This window comes from Ipomoea nil, unplaced genomic scaffold (assembly GCF_001879475.1).
Source record: "Ipomoea nil cultivar Tokyo-kokei standard unplaced genomic scaffold, Asagao_1.1 scaffold1875, whole genome shotgun sequence".
In the NCBI taxonomy this organism is placed as follows: domain Eukaryota; kingdom Viridiplantae; phylum Streptophyta; class Magnoliopsida; order Solanales; family Convolvulaceae; genus Ipomoea; species Ipomoea nil.
Genome location: NW_017618303.1, coordinates 264,111 through 289,324, shown reverse-complemented (window position 1 = coordinate 289,324; position 25,214 = coordinate 264,111). Strand labels below are relative to the sequence as shown.

Below are 25,214 nucleotides of genomic sequence, written 5' to 3'. Positions count from 1 at the left end.
ACCCACTGGTTCCCCGGTGGCTTTCTATGCAGGTCGCGGTCAGCATCACGCCGGCAATCCGATCTCCGGGGGACGACAGAACTCCGGTGGCGGACGTAAGGGTGGTAGAGGCGGAGGTCGTGGCAGGAATGGCAGAGGAGGGCGTGGCAATGGACCCAAATGTCAGATCTGTCGGGCTTTTGGGCATTCTGCGTTTTATTGTTACCAAAGATACAATGACCGCACACCACCCAACGCTAATGTTGCGGTCTCCGTGGAAAATCAGTCCGGTGGTCACTCGGGTGACGCTTGGTTTCCCGATATGGGAACATCCACACACGCCACTCCTGACGAACAGATGATGAGCCATTCAGATTCGTACACCGGTGGAGATGTTTTGAAGGTCGGCAACGGCGCAGGTTTGGGGGTTTCCCGTGTGGGTCGTGCAATTATTCCTTCCGTGTCTCATAATTTACACATGTCTCGCATATTACACGTACCAAAATTGTCGTTACCTCTTTTGTCCGTACACCAATTTACTAATGAAAATAACGTGTACTTTGAGTTTCATAAAAATCTTTTTTTTTTTTTTTTTGTGAAGGACTGCACCACCAAGGCGGTTCTTCTTAAAGGTTTCACCTCGGGGGGCTTGTACAAGTTGTTGGTGCCACGGTCCCATTTTGCGTATGTCTCCGCGCGGGCTTCATCTACAGTGTGGCATCAATGGTTAGGCTACCCACATCATCGAGTCCTTCAGCGTGTCCTGAAAAACTGTCCGGTCACAACAAATAAAACCAGTTCGTCTGAAGTGTGTACGGCGTGTCAACTCGGCAGTTTCGATGTATTAGATTTAATTTATACGGACATATGGGGTCCGTCACCTGTTATTTCTGATTCTAGATGTCGCTACTTTGTTTTATTTGTAGACGATCACTCACGCTTCACCTGGTTTTATCCCCTTATGGATTAAAACCGATATATATATAAAGTTTTTGAGTTGTTCAGGGCAATGGTAAAACGACGTTTTTCGCGTTCTATCAAAGCCATTCAGTCTGATCTAGGGGGTGAATATCGTCGCCTCCATAAAGTTTTTGAGTCTCTTGGTATTTCACACCGATAATCGTGTGCATATACCCATAAGTAAAACGGTCGAGTCGAACGCCGAAACCGGCACATAGTCGAAACTGGCTTAGCTTTAATGGCTGAAAGTTCAACCCCTCTAAAATATTGGGACTATGCTTTTGAAACAGCCACATACCTCATAAATTGCCTCCCATCTTCTGCTATACAGTTTCAAAGTCCATACTATCTGATATACAAAACCCAACCTACATATACGTTTCTCCGTGTCTTTGGGTGCCGGTGTTATCCTTATCTAAGGCCTTATAATCGGCACAAGATAGAATACCGCTCGGCACCCTGTATCTTCTTAGGTTACCCTGTTTCCTTTAGGGATATCGTTGCATGGATCCACGCACGGGGAAAATCTTTATCTGTCGTCACGTCCGATTTGACGAAACTATTTTTCCATTTGCTATGCAGTCTACACAGGTTAACACCGGTCCAACGCCACCTGTACCGTGGGGAGCTGGGCCAATAGTGGTTCACAATGACTATCAACCCATGAGTTATGAAACACCGCTGCCACAGGAGCCAGAGCCCATAGCTCTACCAGCTCCCACTCAGCCAAAGCCACGTGGCCGCAAGCCTCGGGCCACAACGGGTCCACCTCCAGACCCATCGCATACAATGCGTACTCGGCGCAAAACTCACGGGACTGGTGAAGAGTTTCATGCTCTAACTGTCACTTCAGATCCAACTTGCTACTCCCAAGCTGTGGGTCACCCACATTGGCGTGACGCCATGGATCAGGAGTTTAATGCTCTTTTACATAACAACACCTGGCAGTTAGTACCAGCTACTCCACGTATGAACATCATTGGCTGCAAGTGGGTGTTTCACACAAAACGGAAGGCTGATGGAACAATTGAATGACACAAGGCCCGCTTAGTTGCAAAAGGGTTCAACCAGGTAGCCGGGGAGGATTTCTTCGATACTTTCAGTCCCGTAGTCAAACCGACTACGGTTCGTATACTGTTCTCGCTGGCTATCTCGAACCAGTGGACTCTACGGCAATTAGACGTTCACAACACTTTTCTTAATGGACACCTGGCCGAGACAGTTTATATGAAACAGCCTCCAGGTTATGAGGATCCCGCACATCCGGGTCATGTGTGTCATCTACAGCGCTCCCTATACGGTCTGAAGCAAGCACCATGGGCCTGGTTCAAGCGGCTACACGAGTTTCTCACGTCAGCAGGCTTTCTGGCTTCCAAGACTGATGTTTCCCTTTTCCATTACACTACTGGGGAATCTCGGGTTTTCTTGTTGGTCTACGTCGACGATATTATCTTGATGGGCAACGACTCACCACTCATTAATACTGTGCTACAACGGCTGTCAACGGCTTTTAAGATTCGGGATTTGGGAACACCGAGTTTTTTCTTGGGCATTGAAACGCTTCCGGTTGACAGTGGTATTATCTTGTCTCAGCGCAGGTAGGACATTCTTGTCCGAGTAGGCATGTCAGAGTGTAAATCCTTGGCTACTCCAGCTGCAGTCACACAATCTGCCACGCCGTCAACGGATGAGTTTGAAAATCCCACACAATATCGTCGGCTAGTGGGGGCTCTACAGTACCTGACTATCACTCGACCGGACCTCTCTTACGCGGTCAACAGCCTGTGTCAGTTCATGCACACACCGACGGATGAACACTGGGGCCTGCTTAAACGAGTTCTGCGCTATGTCAATGGGACACAAGAGTACGACTTACGTATCACACCGTCGTCTAGCACCGACATCCATGCTTATTCAGATTCAGACTGGGCCGGCTGCCCGATTGACAGGAAGTCTACTAGTGGATATGCAGTTTATCTTGGCACCAATTTGGTATCGTGGCTATCACGGAAATAGCGCACCGTGGCTCGGTCGTCGACAGAAGCAGAGTACAAGGGTCTAGCAGATGTCTCGGCAGAAGTCACCTGGGTCGTGTCACTCTTCCGGGAACTTGGGTTGCATTCTGGTAAACCGGCTACTCTGTGGTGTGATAATCTTGGCGCAACGTATCTGGCGGCCAACCCAGTTTTCCATGCCAGGACCAAGCACGTGGAAATCGACTATCACTTTGTTCGGGACAAGGTAGCTTCCGGGGATTTCATCGTAAGTTTTGTGTCTACGAAGGATCAGCTGGCAGACATCTTCACCAAACCGTTACCTGCTCCGCGTTTTCAGACTCTTCGAGACAAGCTCAATGTAGTCTCACAACCCCCTTGAGCTTGAGGGGGTGTGTTAGTGTTATTAATATTTAATAATGTTTTATTGTATGCTTTGTAATAGTGGTTCTCTTTCCTTTGGTTTAGTCTTACCTAGAGTTTAGGAGACTATAGTGGAAGTCTCTCAATAGGTCTCTATCTGATGTAATTCTTGAAAATTGATTTTGAAATTCAAAACTCCTGTTTTCATCGTGTCATATATGTTTACCTTAATATCTTATCGAGTCAACCTGGGTTAGTATCTTTAACAAAAGAATTAATAAAACAAATAAATGCAAGTATTATATTTTTGTGAAATTTAATCGCAAACACTACAGATGTATAGAAGTAAACAAATCCTACGCTAGCTAGCTAGAGTCCTAGAAACTTGAAATAGGCTATTAGGGACATCTTAGTTCCCGCATGGTTTAGTTCAATAGTTTAGTGGGCAGTATTTGGGGTAAGAGACCAAAGTTTGAATTTCGGCGGCGGCAGTGTGGGAATTATGTTCAAAGTGGGCAAATTTCTTGTGCACACCGGCATTTGGCCATGTCTACTAACCCATTGAGTTACTGTGATTTACATCCTCCCACATGCTCTATCGGGTCGGAATGTGAGGGGCCCTTAGGGTTGGGGATTCAGTCTTTTTGGGTAAGTTAGTCAACATTTGATTTAATTTGGTAATTATAAGATTTTAAATTTAATTATATTTTTTATAGGAATTGTCTATTAACTTTTTTGGTACGAATTTGTCACTTAAGGGCAAAGAAATATGCTACTACAGAGAGATACTAAAAATACATAATTTATATGTCGTTGATGACCCTATATTGTACGTATTCACAAATTCTCTGTATTTTGACTAAGAAACATAATTTATATTATAAAAGTTCATAATTTCAATGCTAAAAATACACAATTTATACATTGTTTAGGATCAGAGTCATCCATGGTAATATGGTATAACAACTCGAAAGAGAATGAATAGGAACTGGAAAGGAGTTGGAGAAACCATAGAAGCAATGAATATTTTGTCATGTAAAAAAATCGTCATGGGTCCTGAAAACGCCTTTAAAAGTGAAGTTTTCTACAGCCTCAAAGCCCAATTGAAAGCCCATCCACAAACGTCTTTAAAAGAGAAGGAGATATCTCAGTCTCCGCATCTCCCGCCTTGAGAAACTGATCGCAATTTAGCCGTTGCTTTGCTCCTGCTCAAACAGCAATGGAAACCTTCCGATCTTAGAGGAAACGGTTACTCTCAAATGAATGAAAATGTCTCCAACTCTTCCTTTTTACTGCTCTGCTCCTGCTCGATCTCCCGGTCATACTCTAAAACTTGCTTCAAACTTCACGCCGTCGATCGCCTCCGACGTTGATTAAATACTCGCCGTCGATGGATTCCGATCGACGTCCCAACTCTTCCTCTTTACGCCGTGATCAATGCTGAATATGAGGTAGTGCTCTATTATGAATTATCCTTTATACTTGGCGGGTGATCGATAGTACTGGTTCTGATTCTTCATTGAACTATGTGAACCTGTTGCTTTTGAAAGGATATTGAACTCTGTTCTTATTTTGTCAATGCAGAGTGTGAAGGAAAAAATTGAGCCAAGTTGCACGTTCCTGATGTTCTATCATTCTATCTCTTTCCAACGGTACATACAAATTATTTGCCTAAAACAATTTTAATTTTCAATTCTTACTCTGATTATTTTTTGCGGATGATATAATATTTTACAAGGTACTGCAGATAATTTCTAACTTAAATAAAACAATAATGCAATGGAAATAGATTCCAGCTTACACGACCATGGCTAAGTAGAGTTTTACAGCTTATGAGATTGTATCAACCTCTGTGCAAATTTAATGAGAATGGAAAACTGATTGTATTGAACTTTCTTTTTGGATTCCTTTTTAATACTTTTGCCTCGCTATTCTTGTGTCTATGAGTGCAGGATTACACATCTTTTGGTCGCCAAAAGATAGTATTATGAATACTAGGTGTTGGAGATCATCATGGTTGTCCTTATCATCATTTCAGGTTTTGCTCTTCTCTGAAATTGCAATCTGTTATTTCCATTATAGTTAGCAAGTTTGCCTACTCTTATAATTTGGAGTGCTTAACTGCACGGCATAGCTTTCCAGCTAGCGGTTATATATTTACCTCCATATAAATCAAGTTAATGGCAGATCAAAAGTTTGAAGTTGTAGAAGAATTGATTTTGTTGTTTTTCTACTTGGCATTTCTGGCACTCCGAATGCTAAAACTCATAAAAAAGAAAGCAAGTAACATGAAACACAGTTCCTTGATGATAGTGTCACCATACGGTATTAATTATTACATTTCTAAACAGTCAATAATTTATGTTTGCCGTTGCAAAAGTATCAAACAACAATTTTTCTGTTTACTTGTTCCAAAAAGGGGGAAAAAAAATCTAATTTGCTAGTTCAGACAAAAATGACAAATAATTATTGCATATTTTACTGGTAATTCTTGCAGCAAAAACTTAAACATGTGGCTATGTGAGGCAGAGGTGGCTTGATACAATGATACTAGCTACTTGATCATGTCCCTTCTTCTTGAGGGCAATCCAATCCTTTAGATCCTATATAAGAATGTTAAAATCAGCTTTTAGGGACCACTGGAAACTCTCAATGCTCTGATTCTTTGCATAATATATTATACTCTTTTTTTTTTAGTACTACTGACTCTGTTACAATGTAGTATCTGTTCATAGTTATTTTCTCAATCTACCGAAGTACAAAGAGTCAATACCGTCTCCATTAAAGCTCAAACTCATGACCTCCCATTTAGAAGAGCCCCTCCACACCAGTAGACCGCAAGGTCATTCGCAATGTATTCTACTCCTTGATTCAATTATTTGTCTGTTTTCAATTGCACCTGGTTTCGTTTTCTGCAAATTTATGGGCAAAGACAGCCTTTACACAGAGGACAGTAAAGTAAATCACGGGGCTATGAACTATCTGGGACATTGTACGAATTGACTATACTCCTTCCTACACATGTAATAGGATGATAATTGATTTCTGCTGGCTTTTATTTATAGCAACTTCCTAGGTAAGTTAAATATGGCATAAATAACCCTTTTGGTTGAAAGGCCAGCTGGTGAAGAACGGTAGGTTGGCATAAGATAAGAGTTCAGATGGGCCAATTTTGGGTCTGGCTGACTATAATTACATGATCCTAACCCTATGATGATGGTCTCAAAAGATTCCTCTTTATCTTTCTGTATTAGTTCTTTGGATTGGAACTTGAAAGTTGGAATTTATTTATTTTCTGACTACTGGCTGAACTACTTTTTGTAATAGAGTTATCTCCAAGAGTGAATAGTTGATTTGTTATAGAAGCTATTTCCATGGTTTTGATATGAAAATTAAAATAATAATCCAGTAATTTAGGACATTTTTCAAATAAACTACTAATACTCATTTTGTATCTCTGTATCATGTTAAAGAGTTTTGAGTCACTCACATACTTAAATGGCATGTAGTGACCCCTCCCATGTGGGAGGTCATGAGATCGATACTATAATGTAATAGTCACGTAATAATGAGAATAAGCAGAATACTATAACCAAAAAATTGAAAAAGCAAGCTGTCATTTTTTATTTTCTTACATTTTTTTACATCAAACATATATTAAATATATGTGCATGTCTACATATAATATATTAACAAAGGGAAATTCAGCAGGAATTATCTCATTTTCAAGCTGACTCATGGTTTAATTTCTTTGGTGGACGGTGGAATTTTCTTCTTATCTTGGTGTTGGAATTGGTACAGAATTGAACAGCGACAAAGGTATGTATGAAATTTCTTTGTGGATTGAAATTTAGAAATGTCGTTTAGTATTTCACGAAAAACAGTGACAGATAAATAATACATATATATACAGAAGACATAACCAATGAAGATATGCCACAAACTTGCATGAGAAAAGCATTTTGTTTGTGGGTCAGGGATCACAGGCCCCTACCCACATGTAAAAGCCTTTGCTTGTTGTAATGATAGTGGCACGTAGAGGTTAGTCTGCTCCAGTCATTGAAGAGTGGATATGCATGCATCTAGTAATGCGTCGTTTGACTATATATTTATATATCAGGTAAACAAATTTCAATCATTCTTCCGTGAGCTACATCTTGTTTGGGTAGATTTGGTTTGATAACAAAGCGTCGCATACATGATACCAAATTGAATGAGTGAATCTGAGTTTACCACGAAATACATTGATATTGATATAGATATATTGTGAATAATAATTTTTTAGAAGTTTGTACATTTTTTATGATTAGATCAAATATGTTAGATTAGAGATTGAATTCAAACTTAATAAATTGTATATATGCTCTAAAATGTAAATAAAAGCGTGAAAGGTACAAGCATATATAAGATTTGATGTGGAAAGTTGAAGGAGAAAATCATATTTTAAAAATACCAAAAATGTTCAATTCACTAAATGTCACATTAAAAAAATATTATTAGTTCGAACTTAATTAATTTAATATAAAATATAATATGCGATGTAAATAATAATATTTCAGTATAATTTAATTTTGAATGTAATCATTTTAATTTTGTTAAAATTATATTTTATATAATTTAATTTTTAATTAATTTATTTTTAAGATTAGTCTTGTTTTAATCGTTTTTCAATATTGGTCTTGTTTTAATTGTCTTGATAAGATATTTGAATTGATATAATTTATGTTTAATAATATAAAATTTATGTATAAGTATTTAACAAAATATATAAATACATAAAAACAAAATAAAGGATACAACAGGAATTTTTTAAAAATAGAGGCAAAATAGGAATAAAATTGTGCGCCATATTTGGCATGGATGAATAGTACTATGTCATGTTTGGCGCAACATGTTCACCATCGACTATAACTTTGTAGTTTTTGCGTCTTTGTTGGAAGCGAAATTCGCTATTCTTGTTATCAATTTGTAATTTTACAGTCTTCCTTGAAAATGGTCTTAGATGGCTCAAGGTTTAAGAATTACTATAAATAAATCAAGTCACGTTTTTATGATGGTGATACCATGACAAATTATTCAATCCAAGTATTGCAATATATTATTACCTAATGTTGTATATTTGTAGAAATCAAATATTATATTCTCTAGGAAGTGCAATTGCAAGGTCCTACCAGGGAGAAAGTTAAGGAAGACAGTACATTTTTTTAGGATGTGCAATTGCAAGGTTAGAGAGAAGAGGAAACCTTTTTTTTTTTTTTTTTTTTTCAAAGAAAATGACATTTTCCCTCCTGAGTTATATACTTATAGCATTTTTTTTCTTAAATTATTCATGTAAGCACATTAGCCCCCTCAATTATTTTAAAAGCGGCAGTTTCCCCCTGATATATTAAATTGACATTTTTACTCTTAAAATAAATATTTTATTTATTTTTCTTCTCCAACAAAATATCGTGTATACGTAGGGATGACCACGGTTCGATTCGAATTGAACCGGACACTATAGCAATCGACTTAAAAGTTTCCGGTTATGATTCAGATCCAGAGCCCAATATTTGGATTTCAGTTTATTAAAATTATGAAATCGAAAAAACTGAATCTTGAACCGTGAACTCGCTGTCCCGATTCGCGATTTTAATAAACTCTAAATATCGGGTTTCGATTCTAAATTGTAATTAGAATATTTCGGTTTGGTTGCTATAGTGTCTGTTTGGTTTGAACCAAATTGTGGTAATCATTTGTTGGAGAAAAAAAATAAATAAAATAGTTATTTTAAGGGTAAATATGTCCATTTAACATTTCAGGGGAGAAAACAACCATTTAAATAATTTAAAGAAGAAAAGTGCTATAAGTATATAACTCAGAAGGGGAAAAATGCTATAAGTATATAATTGAGGAAAAAAAATGTCATTTTTTTGAAAGAAAAGTAAGCAAACTCAAAATAATAACATGACTAACATATCCGATCCTTTTCATTACTTGGATAATAATTCGATCATAAGCTGACATTATTAGTCATTCATTATTCAATCATTATTGTATGTACCATACTTTCAAATAATGTACATTTAGTATATAAATAATGTATTTTTAATATATTAAAAATTTACCATACTTTTAAATAATGTACATTTAGTATATAAATAATGTATTTTTAATATATTAAAAATTAAAAATTATACATTGTATTAAAAAAATATATTATTTGAGTACGCAAAGTACATTATTTTGTATAATGTATCTTTAGTACACAAATAATATATTTTTAGTATATTAAAAATGTATTTTTTGTTATGGTCACACAATAATTTGCGCTCATTATTGGAGACGGACATACTATCATACAACCAAAACTTTGAATTACATATACAATATTTGATTGTGTAACGCATCTTAATATCATACTAGTAATTGTCTCGTGCGATGCACGGATTATTATTAATTTAACAAATTTATCAATTAAATTTTTGACATTTTCTAAATTAGTAAAGAAAGTAATGAATGTGGAAACATAAAAACTTACCTGAGTTCTTCAGCTTCTAGAAATATTCATCTTCCCCAGATCGCACGGTATAAAGCTCTATATATAAGAGATCTAAGCTCGCAAAAAATATTATTCTCCCTATTCTAGCCATGACCATCCTCCCAATTCCAGCCACGACCTTCCTCCCAATTCCAACCACGACCATCCTCCCAATTCCAGCCACGACCAAAACACTATTAATGATTGCTTATTTATAGTGTTGAAGTAAGTGTAGATGTTCATGTAAATATTGATTTTGACTTTTAAATTTATCTCCAATCAATTAATGTTAGTATTGGAGATTGTAAAAGTCATTTGTAATTCAAAACATGTGGTTATTGGAATTTGCAAGAATGTTTGTTTATTGCAGTAAATGTGGACACAATTAATGCATTCATACTTTGCTAATGTCATTTGCGAGTAATATACTAATATCTACCAAATGGCGGAAAATTTGTTCTCTACTTCATTTTGCTTTAATATATATAGAGATAAGTATGTGTTACACACTTACAGGTAGGTAATAGTAGAATAATAATTTAATATTTTTTAATTAAATTAAAATATTACAAGTTTTATATGTGATGATCTCACACAAGAACTACTCATGGTAAAATGAATATTTGATAACATTAGAAATATGTTTTGTAACTAAAGATCATGTGATCAAGGATCTTGTGGTTTAGTGGTACCAAGTTGTTCTTCCATATAAAAAATTGTAGTTTGAATCACAGTAATGGTGGTATTGTAACAGAGTTAATAGTAAAAAAAAACTAAGGATCACGTGCAGAGACCGAGACCAATTATGTAGCCTGGGACAGCAATAATTATATTATAGAAAAGCATGCAAACAACTATTGGATGGACCAACATGTGAAGTTGATTTTTGAATTCTATTTTTGGAAAAACATGCTTTACACGCAGTAATAAACAATTACAAAAGTCGAGTTCATCAGTTCATGCGTCGTGTATTTGTCCGCAGAAAGGGTTAAAACAAAGAAAAACATCAATGACTAAAAATGACAGAAAAGGTATAAAGTCTAACCTTAAACTTTGTCAAAATACATTTCTTAGCTTGTTTCAAAAAATTGTCTTCCTATATTATTTATTACTTTATTATTCAAAAATTTATACTGAATTATTATGTGTACAAAAGAAATATATCACTTAATATATTTAAATATATATGCTCAATTCTTTTTTAAATTTATTATATACCTAGTCAAAAGGAGACAATATTTTTGAAATCGGAGAATAAAATTGTACCGTGTATTTAAATTTTTTGGTGAACACTAGTTTGATGTTAAAAAAGTTTATGTATAGGACAATTCTTGTGCGCAGTAAACAAATGTCTAGCTTGCAATTCAAACCGATAACCTTTAGCATAGGTCTGATATCAAATTGAAGCATGTGTACCATCTCAACTAAAAATCTAAGCTGATAGTTGGATTGCACATTTATGTTTATGTTATATTATATTCTCAACACGTTCAACTAAATTATCATGATTTACCTCTTCCCAGATACTCTTTCGGACTAAGGCGTGGGGGCCTTTGGATTGGAGATTCAACCTTTTGGGAACAACAATTTTACGTATAATTAATAAAATAAATAATTAATCTGAGTAGAAAACATGGGTGATCTATGATTGGTGAAAGAAAAGGAAAATAATTTAGAAGTAAAAACAAGTAGATAAATAGAAAGGCGTGGAGGTCACACAGCTCGAAAGTGGTAAATGGAGTTGCCCAACACTTTGCCATATAGGGAAGTGGCAGTGAATGGGAGTATAGTATTAGTACCTTTTAAAAAGCTTTTGTTTTTCCAATAAGAATCAACAGCTTGGGAAATAGAAGCACACTAATGCTGCAATCTAACTCTCAATTTGTTTTGTAGGACATATTTTACACAACTTCCAAGTAAAGCTTTACTAGTTTAGGGTTTGCCAATATTAAATATTAAATTATACACTCTTTGTCCCTTTAAAAGTTGTTCTATTTGTTTTATTCTGAGGGAAGATTTTAGGATACTGTACAAAACACAATGTTAAAATTTGTTATTTTTGTGATGTAATTTTTATTGATTGAGATAAAGGGAAAGAAAGAAAAAAAGAAAATTTTAGTAAGTTATTTTTATAATGAATGATTAAATTTTATTTTTTTGAAATACTCATGATTATTTACAATGCAGTATTTATTTTGTACTTTTTCAAAGAATTTGAGCCCTCGAGGTTCGGACCTATTACCTATGACCATCCATTTAGAATGGTAACCGGGATGTCATCATACTACATAATAATTAACACATTAGAGAATTATATTGAAGAAGCTAAGTAAAATAAGATCAGAATATATGCAATATAATGGCATTATTTAATGAAGTTATGGTTTCTCTATTGACATGATGCTGTAAATATTCTTAATTTGTTTAATTTTGAATTGTAACTTTTGAAATGCATAAGTTTTATGAAGGGTAAAAGGAACGTTTTGCATTTATACCGTACATTTACAATTTGTCTTGACTATATCAAACTATCACTAAATCAAATTTCCTTGTTAGTTATTACCCTCTTTCCTAGTACATTGAGAATTACTAACTTGCTGTTCAATTGATTTCGACTGCAAAGATTTATGATTTTTTTTTATTAATTTCCTCTCTGAATTGTAGGCACTTCTATTGGGTGAAACAACTGGTTTGGAGATTTAACGCTACTCCATACCCAAAGCCAAGTATGAACTCTTGACCTTTGATTAAGGATGGATAAATTCTTTCCACTCAACCCCGAACTCCATGTTAGTGACTGCAAAGATGATGGATAGTTTGATACCAAGATCTCAATTAAAATATAATAAAAAAAGTTGAAGGAAAATTTTGTCAAGAAAATAGTTTAATCCAAGAAAATTTGGAAAGAGGAAAAGACTTGACAGAAGATAGTACGTACCACACTACTGCAGTAGTGCAGTAGCATGGTTCCATCATAGATCATTGTATCATAGTAACGGGACAAAGACGACGTAACTCAAAAACATATACTTCTACACGTACTACTCTCTCTCTCTCTCTCTATCTCTCTCTCTCTCTCTCTCTCTCTCTCTCTATATATATATATATATATATATATATATATATAATTAAACAGATATATGAATGAGATTAATTGGGAGAATTGAGTGAAAAATGCAAGTGTGCATATAGAGCTTGTGTGCATATTAAGTATGTGTTGTGTGCAATATATGATATGCACAATGACACTTTAGCTCATTTTAAGGGAATGTCACATGATCAAACCCCGCGAGTGGGGTATTGACTCTTTAGGCTGCAACAGATAGAGAAAATATAGAACAGATATTACATCTTAATAAAGTACTAAAAAAATGACATGCACAAACAACACATGCTTAATATGCACATAGCATAACGCTCCATATGTAAGCCCACGTTTTTCATTCCCTAATTAATCTCATTTATAGATCTGTCTTTTTTAATGCACCAGATTGGTTCTCATGTTTTTGTTGGAATTGTAGCTTAGCATTACAGTGGCTATTTTGTGTTACAAATATATATGATGTCTACTTTTGATTTGTGTCAGGTGAAAACAGTGTTGAAAAAGACGCTAGGCGACCAATTTTTTATTATTTATTATTTTTTTAATTTTTAAGGGGTTATTTGCAAAAAAAAAAAAAGAAAAAAAAAAAGAAAAAAAAAAAGGGGTTTAGCTGCCTAGACTGCTAAGGCGCCCGGCAGTGGAGGAGGCCGATTTTGGCGTTCCTCAACGCGGCCAGGTGCCGCCTAGGCGCGATTTTTGTAACCATGGGTGAAAGTGGATTCAGATTCTTCGTAATGAGACGAATAAATTAATATATTGTACGTTCAAAATGGCTATGGGTATATGAGAAATTGATTCTTAGAGTAGACTTATTTGAGTTGGAAAAAGAAGATGGAAAGAATTGTAAAAAACACTTGTCCCACATTGATTTGGGAAGTAGATTTGCAACAATATATATATATATATATATATATATATATATATATATATATATATATATATATATATATATATATATATATATATATAGAGGGAAGGGTTCAGGTGCGGGTATAGCTTCCCGTGCGGTTGTGCGGTTAAATCTGAGCAGTTGATCAAATTTAGATCAACGGCTCAAATCATTGAAAATTAAAAAAAAAAAAAAAAAAAAACGCGTGCCTGAAACAAAGAAGTATAAGCTAAGGTGTACCTTAAGTGTTAGATCTGAATCACAAACTCACGCACTTTAAGTACAAAACCCACACACATTAAGCACAACCTCACGCACATTAAGCACAAAACCCACACACTTTAAATATTAACTCACAGACTTTAAGTTTCAACAACTACTGAAATTAAGTACAAAACTCACGCACATTAAGTACAAAACTCACGCACATTAAGCACAAAACTCACACACTTTAAGTATTCACTCACAGACTTTAAGTTTTAACAACTATTCACGTTAAGCACATCCCCACGCACATTAAGCACAAACCTCACGCACATTAATCACAGATCCGCTCATCTTAATTTTGACCTAGATAGAACCTAAATCTATATATATATATATATATATATATATATATATATATATATATATATATATATGAGCCACTGTCTCAATAGTAAATTCTTGTTTACCATTAAGATTTAATTTCAATTTTTAATTTTAGAATTAAATTAAGTTAATGTATTAAAGGTTACATATATGAAAGGGAAAATGACACTTTTTCCCCCTGAGTTATATACCTATAGCATTTTTTTCCCTTGAATTATTGAAGTGGCTGTTTTTCCCCCTAAAATGTTAAATGGACATATTTTTTTTCTCCAACAAATTATGACCATAATTTGGTTCAAACCAAACAAACACTATAGCAACCAAACCGAAATATTCCAATTACAATTTAGAATCGAAACCCGATATTTAGAGTTTATTAACATCGTGAACCGGAACATACGGTTCATGTACTGAACTGAAAAAATAAAATACATTTATTGTTGAATTTAGATTATTTTAAAATAAAAAATAAAATTTTAAAATAAAGACGGTTCAAAATCGCGAACCGGATCCGGAACCGCCGGTTCACGGTTCAAGATTCAATTTTTTTGATACATAATTTTAATAAATTGCCATCTAAATATTGGGTTCTAGATCTGAATCATAACCGGAAACTTTTAATTCGATTGCTTTAGTGTCCGGTTCAGTTCAAACCGAACCGTGGTCATCCCTACGTATACGTAATAATTTGTTGGAGAAGTAAAATAAATAAAATTTTTACTTTAAGGGTAGAAATGTCAATTTAATATATCAGGGGGAAAAAACACCACTTTTAGAATAATTGAGGGGGCTAATGTACTTACCTAAATAATTGAGGGGAGAAAAGTGCTATAAGTATATAACTCAGCAGTAAAAAGTGTCATTTTCCCTATATGAAATTATAATTATTTCAGGTGTTAACATTATTGTTTTTTTTTTTTTTGAATGTTACTGGCTCTATTACATTGTAGTATCTGTTCATATACTTTTTCAACCTACTGAAACACAAAAAACTCACCTTCATTGAGGCTTAAACTCATAACCTTCTAAATAGAAGTCCAATCCATGTACCATTAGACCACATAATCTTGGTAACATTATTGTTTAATACTATTAAATTTATTAACGCTACAACGCTTTTAGTACCATCGGGGAAGGTAGAAAATGTGTGTTACATACGACTCGAATTTTTCCTTCTTCTTCTTTTTTGTTTGTTGGGTTTATATTTCAAAATTATAAAACTATATCTCGAACCTTGATTTTGGACCAGGTTGGTGTTAGGAGTATTTTTATAATAATTATAAATCTCATTACTTTCGAATTATATATATATATATATATATATATATATATATATATATATATATATATATATATATATATATAAGAGCACTCATATATGGTCATGTAATTAGGTGTGGCGGTGTGGTCATATTTGGTTCGTTGAATCAGTTTAATCTAACTGTAGTGGTGATAAACATTATTTTGGTTGCTATTTTTAATAATCATTTTATAGTTAATATACAATAATTAATTAATTTATATATTTTATATATAAACTTTTATTTATTATTTTGATTAGTAACTTTGTTAGTATTATTCAATTTTAGGTTGTTTTAATTATTAAATTTGTCTATTATTTGAAGAATTAATTTCACTTTTGGTCCCACGACTTTTGATGTTCTATCACTTTTGGTGCACAACTTTAAAATTTTTTAATTTTGATGCCTAACTTTGTTATTTTTATCAGTTTGGGTCCTTTCGGCCAAATTGACAGCGAAATGTTGCTGGATTTGATATTGTTAGGGGTAAAATCATCATCCCAAGGAAACATCTTCAATATCTAAACAAAATCACTGTAAAATCATATCTGTAGGTGTTTGATGATGGAAGACGGGCAGAAACCATACAGATCTATGGGATTTATAGTTTCGATTATTGGCAAACTCTTTTTTTCCTCTTAATATGATTTTTCTTTTGTTTAAATATTGAAGATCTTTCCATGGGATGACGATTTTGCCCCTAAAATATAAAATCTGGAAATATTTTACCGTCAATTTGGCTGGAAGGACCAAAACTGATAAAAATAACAAAGTTAGGCACAAAAATTGAAAAAAATTAAAGTTGTGCACCAAAAGTGATAAGAACTCAAAAGTCGTGGACCAAAAGTGAAATTAATTCATTATTTGAATTATGTCAGTTTAATAATTCATTGATCCTAATTTAATTATAATATTAATAACTTTAGTAGTACATGTTCAGTAGGAGTTTAATAAATGTAGATTAGTTATATATGGTTTCTAATAAGTTTATTATTATTATTATTATTATTATTATTATTATTATTATTATTATTATTATTATTATTATTATTATATCAATATCAATAAGAAAGGATTGCAGACTTCTTCTCCGTTGACTACGATCCGATTCAACAGCGCAAGTTTTGAACGGGAGAAAAGATCGATGACACTTTGTTGTTTAAGATATTTGTGCGGCTATTCTCTATCGAAATTACGGAAGTGCGGTTAGGCTGAACAGTATAAAGGAGTGCAAAATCAGAAAAGACACCAATCAATTTTTTCCGGACTAATTCCGGAAGCGGCGTTCTGGTGTTCGGCGGTGGCTTCGTTCCGTTCTGTAGCTCTAATCGGCGCAGCAATCATTGTTTCAGTGAATTCTTGCATCAGGTCAATTCCAGCGTAGAAGAGTCCATCACGGCAAGTTCATGACAACTTTTAAACCCATTTGTGTTTAGATTACGAATTATATTATGAGTGGAGGTTGTAATGGTTTGCTGCGTTTCTCTTGTTTTCCTTGCAATTCTTGTGTTTAAGCTTTCAATTTCCAAATTGTTCATTGAATGAGTGATGCAACGTGGAGCTCAAGTAGAGTGCCAAAAATGCTAAGCTCTATTTTATTTGGTTTATCATATTTGCTTTTAATTTGCTAAGTTTTATTTTATTTAAGTTTAAGGGTTTATATTTTAATGATCGGTAGTATTAGACAAATGGTATAGAATTAATAGCGGTACTTTCTTGAGTTTTGATTCACTTATTTATTTGTTTAGCTTCAATCTTAATTATTTCGCGTTCTTATTATTGGCAATTGTTTCTGGTATTTTAAATTATTGAGTTAATTAATTTTAAGTTATTAAAAACTGCTTACTATTTGTTTTTGAACGTACACCTTAAAAACTGTAGTAATAATGTTTTTGAACGTACACCTTAAAAACTGTAGTAATAAGGTGCAAGGGTCGATCCCACAGGGAATTTAATAACTTAAAATTAATTAACTCAATAATTTAAAATACCAGAAACAATTGCAAATAATAAGAACGCGAAATAATTAGTACACAAGGTACCGATCACACACACGGCAGCACATGCCACCCAAGAAATACGTGAATCCATCACTCAGGTCACAAACTCCATAATCGCGTCATGGCCACCACGAGGACCACTGCCGTACCTTGGTGATTAAGGCCCCATAAACCGAAATCGTGCAATCCATGTACAGCCACACACACCACATTCCACACCACAACAGGATTCAATCAACGGATCACAACGAAGATATGAAACCATACTCAATCAAGGAATGGATCACAGTCCAACAACAACGATGATTAACACAAGTTATCATCAAGGATAGGAAAGTACAAACAACACACACGCTAGCATTTAAACACCGAACTAGCATGCTTATCAAACGGGTAAACCAAACGTAGTTCCGAAGAAAACACAAGACTCATCACGGTTCAACTAATCACAATGTTGAACACTTAGCACGATTCAAGACACCAAAACCTACATAGTTATAGACATACGAAACATCAAGAAGACGCTCAAATAGTTCCACCAAAGAACATCGGGAAGTCAAAAGACCAAATACTGAGTCAAAAGAATCACGGGGAACAAATCCCCAAACAACACCATCTTGTTCCCCGCGGGTGGACCCACGGGTAGGCCCGCACCCGTGGTTCCGCCCGCGGGTACAACACCCACCGGCCATATGTTCCCCACGGGTGGGGCGGCGGGTAGGCCACTGCCCGCCGTTCCGCCCGCGGGTACACTCATGTGCCCAAAATAATCCCTTCGAGAATTTTCAACACCAAGCTCAAATTCAAGTCTAAAACATGCCAAATCTCACTAAATACAACAAAATGACTTGAATCAAAGGAATAGCCAAGCAATGACACACATGAACCCTAAACACAAGCTCTAGATATGCATTTTCACAAGACAATGCATAAACACTCACATTTCATAGCAAAATCACATGTAGAATCCAATAAATCATCATATAGGTAAGCAAAATAGATTTTGTAGAGCATGGGTTACCTCTTGGAGACAAAAACCTTCACTTAACACTTCACCAAGCTCCTACTAAGGCTCACCTTCCAAACCCACTTCAAGAACACACCAAAAGATCGTAAAGATTCTATCTTTAAGAAAAAACACCTTAGAAAACACTAAAAACACAAGATGAACATAGATCTTACCCTCCTAGATGCTCAAAGGTATGAAAGGTAGAATCTTGGAGGCAACCTTTGAAGATTTGACAAAGCTCCAACTTGGCTTGGAAGAAAAGCTATCTAACTTTTAGGAGAAGGGAGAGCTCAAGTTTGGGAAGTGTAAGGAGAAAGAATGAGGAGTGTCTACTAGGTTAGCTTGCATTACTAACACAAAGTGAAATGTCATGAATACCCTTACTAAAATGAAGAGGTGTAAGGGAACAAGGGAACAACTCTCAAAGCCTAAGGTACAACCTTGATTTTGGGTTGACTAGTCAATTACTAGTCCTCGACTATTGAATTTTCAGGAATTTAAGAAATTAAATTACCAATTGATTTAGGATTAATTACTTAATTAATCCCTTAATTGAATTTGGATTACGGGGTGTCACATGCATGGATGTTTGTGGGTGGTTTTCACGGGTACTACTACCCGCTGAACTCCCCGCAAAAACAAAAACGATGCCAAACAGAACGAACTCAGATCAATGAATGTTAACAAGGCAAAATTACATGCACTTGCAGGCGAAAGTAGGTGCACTTGTAGGTGAAAGTAGGTGCACCCGATCAATGAATGCAAGCAAAAACTACATGCACTTGCAGACGAAAGTAGGTGAACTTGTAGGTGAAAGTATGTGCACCCGATTAATGAATGCTGACACGTGATGCGCGTTGATTGGTTTGCATTTCTCTTGTGGGCACCTATTCGCACCTGAACGCGACCATATAAATCATGCACCTTAAGAAGGAAAAACACGCACCTTAATCACAAAAAACCAGGCACCTTAAGAAGGAAAACCACGCATCTTAAGTTTCACAACTACTCACATTAAACAACAACCCACTCACCTTAAGCACAAAAACCACACACCTTAAGCACAAAAATCACGCAACTTAAGATAGAAAACCATGCACCTTAAGTTTCACAACTACTCACATTAAGCACACAACCCACTCACCTTAAGCACAAAAACCACGCACCTTAAGAAGGAAAAACCACGGACCTTAAATTTGACGTAAATGCAAAAATTACCAAGTTGCCACAACGTTTTTTTTTTTTTTTTTTTTTTTTTTTTTTTTTGGTAATCCTGAAGATTGATTTAAGCAAGATCAATGACTCAAATTTAACCGCACAACTGCATGAGAACTGAATTATATATATATATATATATATATATATATATATATATATATATATATATATATATATATATATATATATATATAGGGTTGAGTTCAAATAAGGACAACAATATATAGAGGACTGTGAGGACAAATAATGGGCACACAACCTCATACATAGTGGCACACAAGAATAAATGTAAACATCAGGTTTCGAACCCAGGCTCTATAAATTAACAAATCTAGCACGCGACATACAAACTGTGACACACGACTACATTCGGCCATGCACACGACATACCGGCTAGTGACACACACTACATCTGTCCGCACAGTCCTCTATAATATACTTGTCCTCATTTGAATATATATATATATATATATATATATATATATATATATATATATATATATTACAGTCTCGTCTTTCTAAGACACCCAATCCAGACCCTGTCTCTTTCATTGCCACTGCGTTATGGTTTTTCTCTTTGACCCGAAGTTATTTAATTGCATTAATGTCCCTTCTTATATTATCTTAATTAAATCACTTAGATCAAGGTTATTACCCTAAAAAGGAATGAGAGAGTACCCTTACCCTTGTTCCTTCCTTTGTATCTATTTCCTCACCTCTATTCATCATTTATTTATGTGTTTTTTCACCTAATCTTAATAAATTATTGCAAAATGTTTCAAGTGCTTTATTAATTAATAAAGAGGTTGCATCGTGTTTTTTTTTTTTTTTTTTTTCCAGCTTGTATTAAAAAAAATATAAAGCATATATATATATTATTAATAAGCAACAATCAATTAAAAATTGTCATGGTAAAGGATTAAATTTTCTTCTCGCAAATATGGAGTGTATCTCTATCAACTTGTATTATTTGCACAGTTGCAAAAATCAGTATACGCGCCCGCATAGGCCCCGCCTAGGCGCTAGGCACCCCTAGACCGTGGCAATTTCTCCCTAGGTGCTCGCATAGGCGGCTTGCCGCCTAGGCATCCACCTAGCGCCTAACTCGGCCGACTTGGGCGCCTAGGTAGCCGCCAAGCGTTTAACTTAGCCGAGTTAACTTGTCCATTTCAGTCGAGTTAACTCAATTAGCTCGGCCTTGCTAATCTTTTTCATTATATATATATATATATATATATATATATATATATATATATATATATATATATATATATATATATGTGTGTGTGTGTGTGTGTGTGTGTGTGTACACACACACATATACATACATATCTATAATATGATATATATACAACTGTAGACTAGTTTGATACTTTAAATCGTTGGATGATTGAAGAATTTAAGTATTTTATATTTGAGTATTTTTAATATTGTTTTGATGTTATGACTTCTGAATTATCATTATTTCATTTATTTGGATGAGTTATTTGATTGAATGTTGAAAACAGTCTCATTAAAATTGTCAAACTGCAAGTCTGCCACTGTTTTTTTAGCGCCCGCCTAGATTCCGCCTAGGCGCCGCTTAGGCACTGCTCGAGCGCCCGGCTAGTGCCTAGCGCCTACTTCAACCATGGTTATTTGTTATTATAGTATAAAGTAAGATAAACTTAAATTATTTATGGAGTAATTATTTTTGTTATAAAAGAAGATGTGACTTTTATTTATTTAATTATTTGTATTTTGTATATTATGATTAATTTTTTATATTACATGAAAGAATATGAATTGATGTATATACCTACTATTGTTAAGAAAGTAATGATGCTACCAACCACACTGCAAAATAGATTATTATTTGTGCACATGCTTAAACAAATTTCATACCATTGTTCTTTATGTGTGTGTATATTTAATGTCCACTAGATACACTAAGCTGATTTGCCCTAATAATTTAGAATTTGGTTTTATATTTATAAAACAATAATCTAGAACACTTTATAAAGTTATAGTGTACTTTATTTTATATATAATTGTGCAGTTATATTTAATGGCAATTAATTAATGACTTAATGCTTGGTTTCCTTGCTTTTTATATATGGTGTTAGCAAACATAAACTCCCAGTAGCCTTTTTTATACCAACACTCAATTCACCCTTGACCCTCCCACACTCAAACTAGCTTTTGCCAGTTCCTACTTTAATGACCAGATCAGAGAATGAATGGCTGAGATGACCAAATGGGGATTGGGGGTTTGTAGTCTTCTTCCTTTGCCACTTTTCTGTAAGTCTTCCCATTTACTGCTGCAACTAGCTTAGCTTCTGTATATATATGTATTATTATTATTATTATTATTATTATTATTATTTTGCTCTCTTACTTCACCTTCTTGAATTGCTTGCTTGTCTCATTTTCTGAATTGGTGCATTATTGGTTGCCCTCTCTGCAACTTTAACCTCAGCATCTTAAAACAAAAGAAAAAAAGAAATCAGTTTTGACAAAGAACTACTTGATTTCTGAGGTATCTCCAGTGCCCATATTCAAGATTTTTTATTTTTTTAATTTTTACTGCTATATATTTCATTTTTTGTAAAGAAAATCTGTACAAGAAACTTTTTTTTTTTTTTTTTTCATGGTTTTCATGAGGATAATAATGGGTATATTGTAGACAAAATAAAGTCATGACCTTTCTTTTTCCCCCCATCTTCTTTGCTTATCTCTGTTGTAAACTGTGCTTTGTTTCTATTCAATAACCAGATAAAGTGGGGTTGAAAATCTTCCTTCTTTTTGGAGATGGAGACAGATAGATGGGTTTGCATAATTGCAACTTTCTCTTGATTCTGCAGATTTTTAACCATTTATGCATATAACTTTTCATAAACTGTTTGAAATTAAAGTAAAGATCAAAACTTTAAAACTCAAACTCCTCGATCTTCAATGGAATGGGCTAACATGGATTTATGCCAACAGTTTATTTATTCAATTTGTTGTGGGTTGTATTTAGCTGATGAAAAGGAAAATCTGTCACCTTTCTATTATATAATGACTTATTGTATATATTCAACTTTATACCCTAACTGGCTTTTGTAGTTAGGCCACTTCGCATATATGTTTAAAAAACAAAAAAATAAAGGCAGAGGATGAAGAGATTGTTACATGTTTTGCTTTTTCTTTGTTGATAATCTAATCTTTGCCCTTTAATACTGCAGTTAATATTGTTCTGTAATTCAAATCAGGTTTCTGAGTATATATATCAGTAAGGTGGTTGAGGCCAAAACTTGGTTCAAACTTAGCTGCAAATTGGTGAAATTCACTTGTGGCATTGTTTACTTGGGGGTCAAAATTTATTAGGGATTTTTTTTTTTTTGGGTGATGGAATCATCATCATCATCGTCTTCATCGAAGAGGGCCAAGGCACCGGGTAACGCTGTGCAGGTTGCTAATTGCTTGGTTGATGGGTGTAATGCTGACCTGAGCCAGTGTAGAGAATATCATCGTCGGCATAAAGTTTGTGAGCTCCATTCGAAGACTGCAAAGGTCACGGTTGGAGGTCGTGAGCTCAGGTTCTGCCAACAATGTAGTAGGTAACCACGAGATATCGATCTTTGATTTAATCTCTCTATCATGCTTTCATTTTCTGGGAAAACATATCATCATAGCTCTTATAGTATGCTTTCGGTATATGATTCATAACTAAAGGAATTCGTTGCTTAGACCAATTCGAAATGCCAATCCAGAAACTCTATCTTGTGTCTCAAGATTGCATTCAAGTATTGTATTAATTAATATAATTTATTGCAGGTTTCATTCTTTGACAGAATTCGATGAGGGAAAACGGAGCTGCAGAAAACGTCTGGATGGTCACAACAAGCGACGAAGGAAGCCTCAGCCAGACAACAATCTCAACAAAAGTTCAGGATTGCTTTATTCTCCTAGTCAACAAGGTTAGCTTATAATCTCTTCTCCTTTCATAACAAGTGTTGAGATTAACCAGAACAAGAAAAATAATAATGGCTGAAAGTAAAGAAGACAAGATTTACGTAGTTCGGCAATGTGCCTACATCCACAGGAGTGAAACTATTCTTTTACTGATCCAGGTGATGACATACATTCAATATATTTATAGGCATCTAATATCCCTTTCACTCCTATTCCTTATATTAGACAAACTCATATTCCTAATCTCTATATGTATGATTGTTTAGCAGGTGCAAAGCTTCTTCAGTTTGGTAGTTCTCATCATCAAATGTTTCCAAGTGCTTCTGCATGGTCATCGTCATCGGGGGTGATCCAAGCGGAGAACGACATGATGCTCTACAACAACCAACACCACTTTAACTACATGGACACACAAAAAGCCTTCCAGCAGGATCATCGTCACGACTACAAAGAAGTGAATCAGTTTCAGTTCATGCAAGGCGGGAGTAGTAGTGACCGCATTTTCCCAGAAGCTTCAATCTCCCAACCACAACACATCAACATCAATAATTCAGCAGCAAGCAGGCAAAGGGTCTTCCATGGTGGATACGATGACTCCGATCATCGTGCTCTCTCTCTTCTGTCATCCTCTCCTGCTGTCACTACCCACACGTTTACTACTCCCCATCATCACCCACAGCCATTACCCCACGCCCTGCACTATGAACCTCTAAGCACCCACTATTCTTTCTCTCAAGAAACCGATGAAACCAAGCCGCCTCGAGTCTCTCAAGAACCCGATAGCAGCCCTCATCAAACGCTCACGTTCAGCTGGGAGTAACCCGCCCGCCTGCCCGCCCCTTTGCTGTTAATAAACTTTGTTCGATTCGATCTAGCCATATGCTCATGGAAATGATGCTAGCTGTACTATGTATGTTCAGATGATAGAATTTGTGCTACTTTTCTTCTAATGTGGATCTGATACACTTTCTTGTTGGTTAAAACTTAAAACCATCTTTCTTGGCTTGATTATTATTATTTGATTCCTACATTCCAGGGGGCTTATTATATTCATCAGGGAATTATATAATAAAGAGAATTTATAACTCACAGGAAAATTAAATAAATGAGTTCTGGGCACTGGGCAGATATCAATATTCAATTCAGTTTAGCTTCAGGACCACTTGGCCTGCTTATTTATTGCTTCTTCCACATTTATATCTCAGATGATGTCACATCCAGAAGCAGTATCTAATTTGGACCACTCAGGTCATCATGTAGATAAATATGCACATACAATTTAATAATAAATTCAACTCCATAAATTCAATATATAAAGAGTCATAGACGTACAACTTAGTCTGATTTACCT

General features: G+C 34.9%; 2 protein-coding genes across 4 annotated transcripts; both read left to right on the top strand.

Moving 5' to 3' along the window:
• The first annotated feature begins 2,562 nt into the window (after positions 1-2,562).
• Positions 2,563-3,315, top strand: LOC109193402 (uncharacterized mitochondrial protein AtMg00810-like). The gene is made up of 2 exons (XM_019344259.1): positions 2,563-2,910; positions 2,956-3,315. Exons 1-2 carry the CDS (start codon positions 2,563-2,565, stop codon positions 3,313-3,315), a joined length of 708 nt encoding a protein of 235 aa, XP_019199804.1.
• An 18,719-nt stretch (positions 3,316-22,034) lies between these two features.
• LOC109193396 (squamosa promoter-binding-like protein 16) lies at positions 22,035-24,915 on the top strand. 3 transcript variants are annotated; one of them, XM_019344254.1, is made up of 4 exons: positions 22,035-22,207; positions 23,161-23,508; positions 23,726-23,868; positions 24,133-24,915. In XM_019344254.1, exons 2-4 carry the CDS (start codon positions 23,297-23,299, stop codon positions 24,681-24,683), a joined length of 906 nt encoding a protein of 301 aa, XP_019199799.1. In that variant the 5' UTR covers positions 22,035-22,207; positions 23,161-23,296; the 3' UTR covers positions 24,684-24,915. The 3 variants fall into 3 exon arrangements, with proteins under 3 accessions (XP_019199799.1, XP_019199796.1, XP_019199798.1); XM_019344251.1 differs by having other exon boundaries at positions 24,130-24,915; XM_019344253.1 differs by lacking the exon at positions 22,035-22,207 and adding an exon at positions 22,284-22,445 and having other exon boundaries at positions 24,130-24,915.
• The last annotated feature ends 299 nt before the right edge of the window (positions 24,916-25,214 follow it).

Excerpts from the sequence above, each read along its gene's own strand:
- LOC109193396 (XM_019344251.1), top strand. The coding sequence starts at position 23,297 with ATGGAATCATCATCATCATCGTCTTCATCGAAGAGGGCCAAGGCACCG. Across the intron at positions 23,509-23,725 it reads TTCTGCCAACAATGTAGTAG|GTTTCATTCTTTGACAGAAT; the intron begins GTAACCACGAGA and ends AATTTATTGCAG. Across the intron at positions 23,869-24,129 it reads TTATTCTCCTAGTCAACAAG|CAGGTGCAAAGCTTCTTCAG; the intron begins GTTAGCTTATAA and ends ATGATTGTTTAG.
- LOC109193402 (XM_019344259.1), top strand. The coding sequence starts at position 2,563 with ATGTCAGAGTGTAAATCCTTGGCTACTCCAGCTGCAGTCACACAATCT. Across the intron at positions 2,911-2,955 it reads AGTCTACTAGTGGATATGCA|CGCACCGTGGCTCGGTCGTC; the intron begins GTTTATCTTGGC and ends TCACGGAAATAG.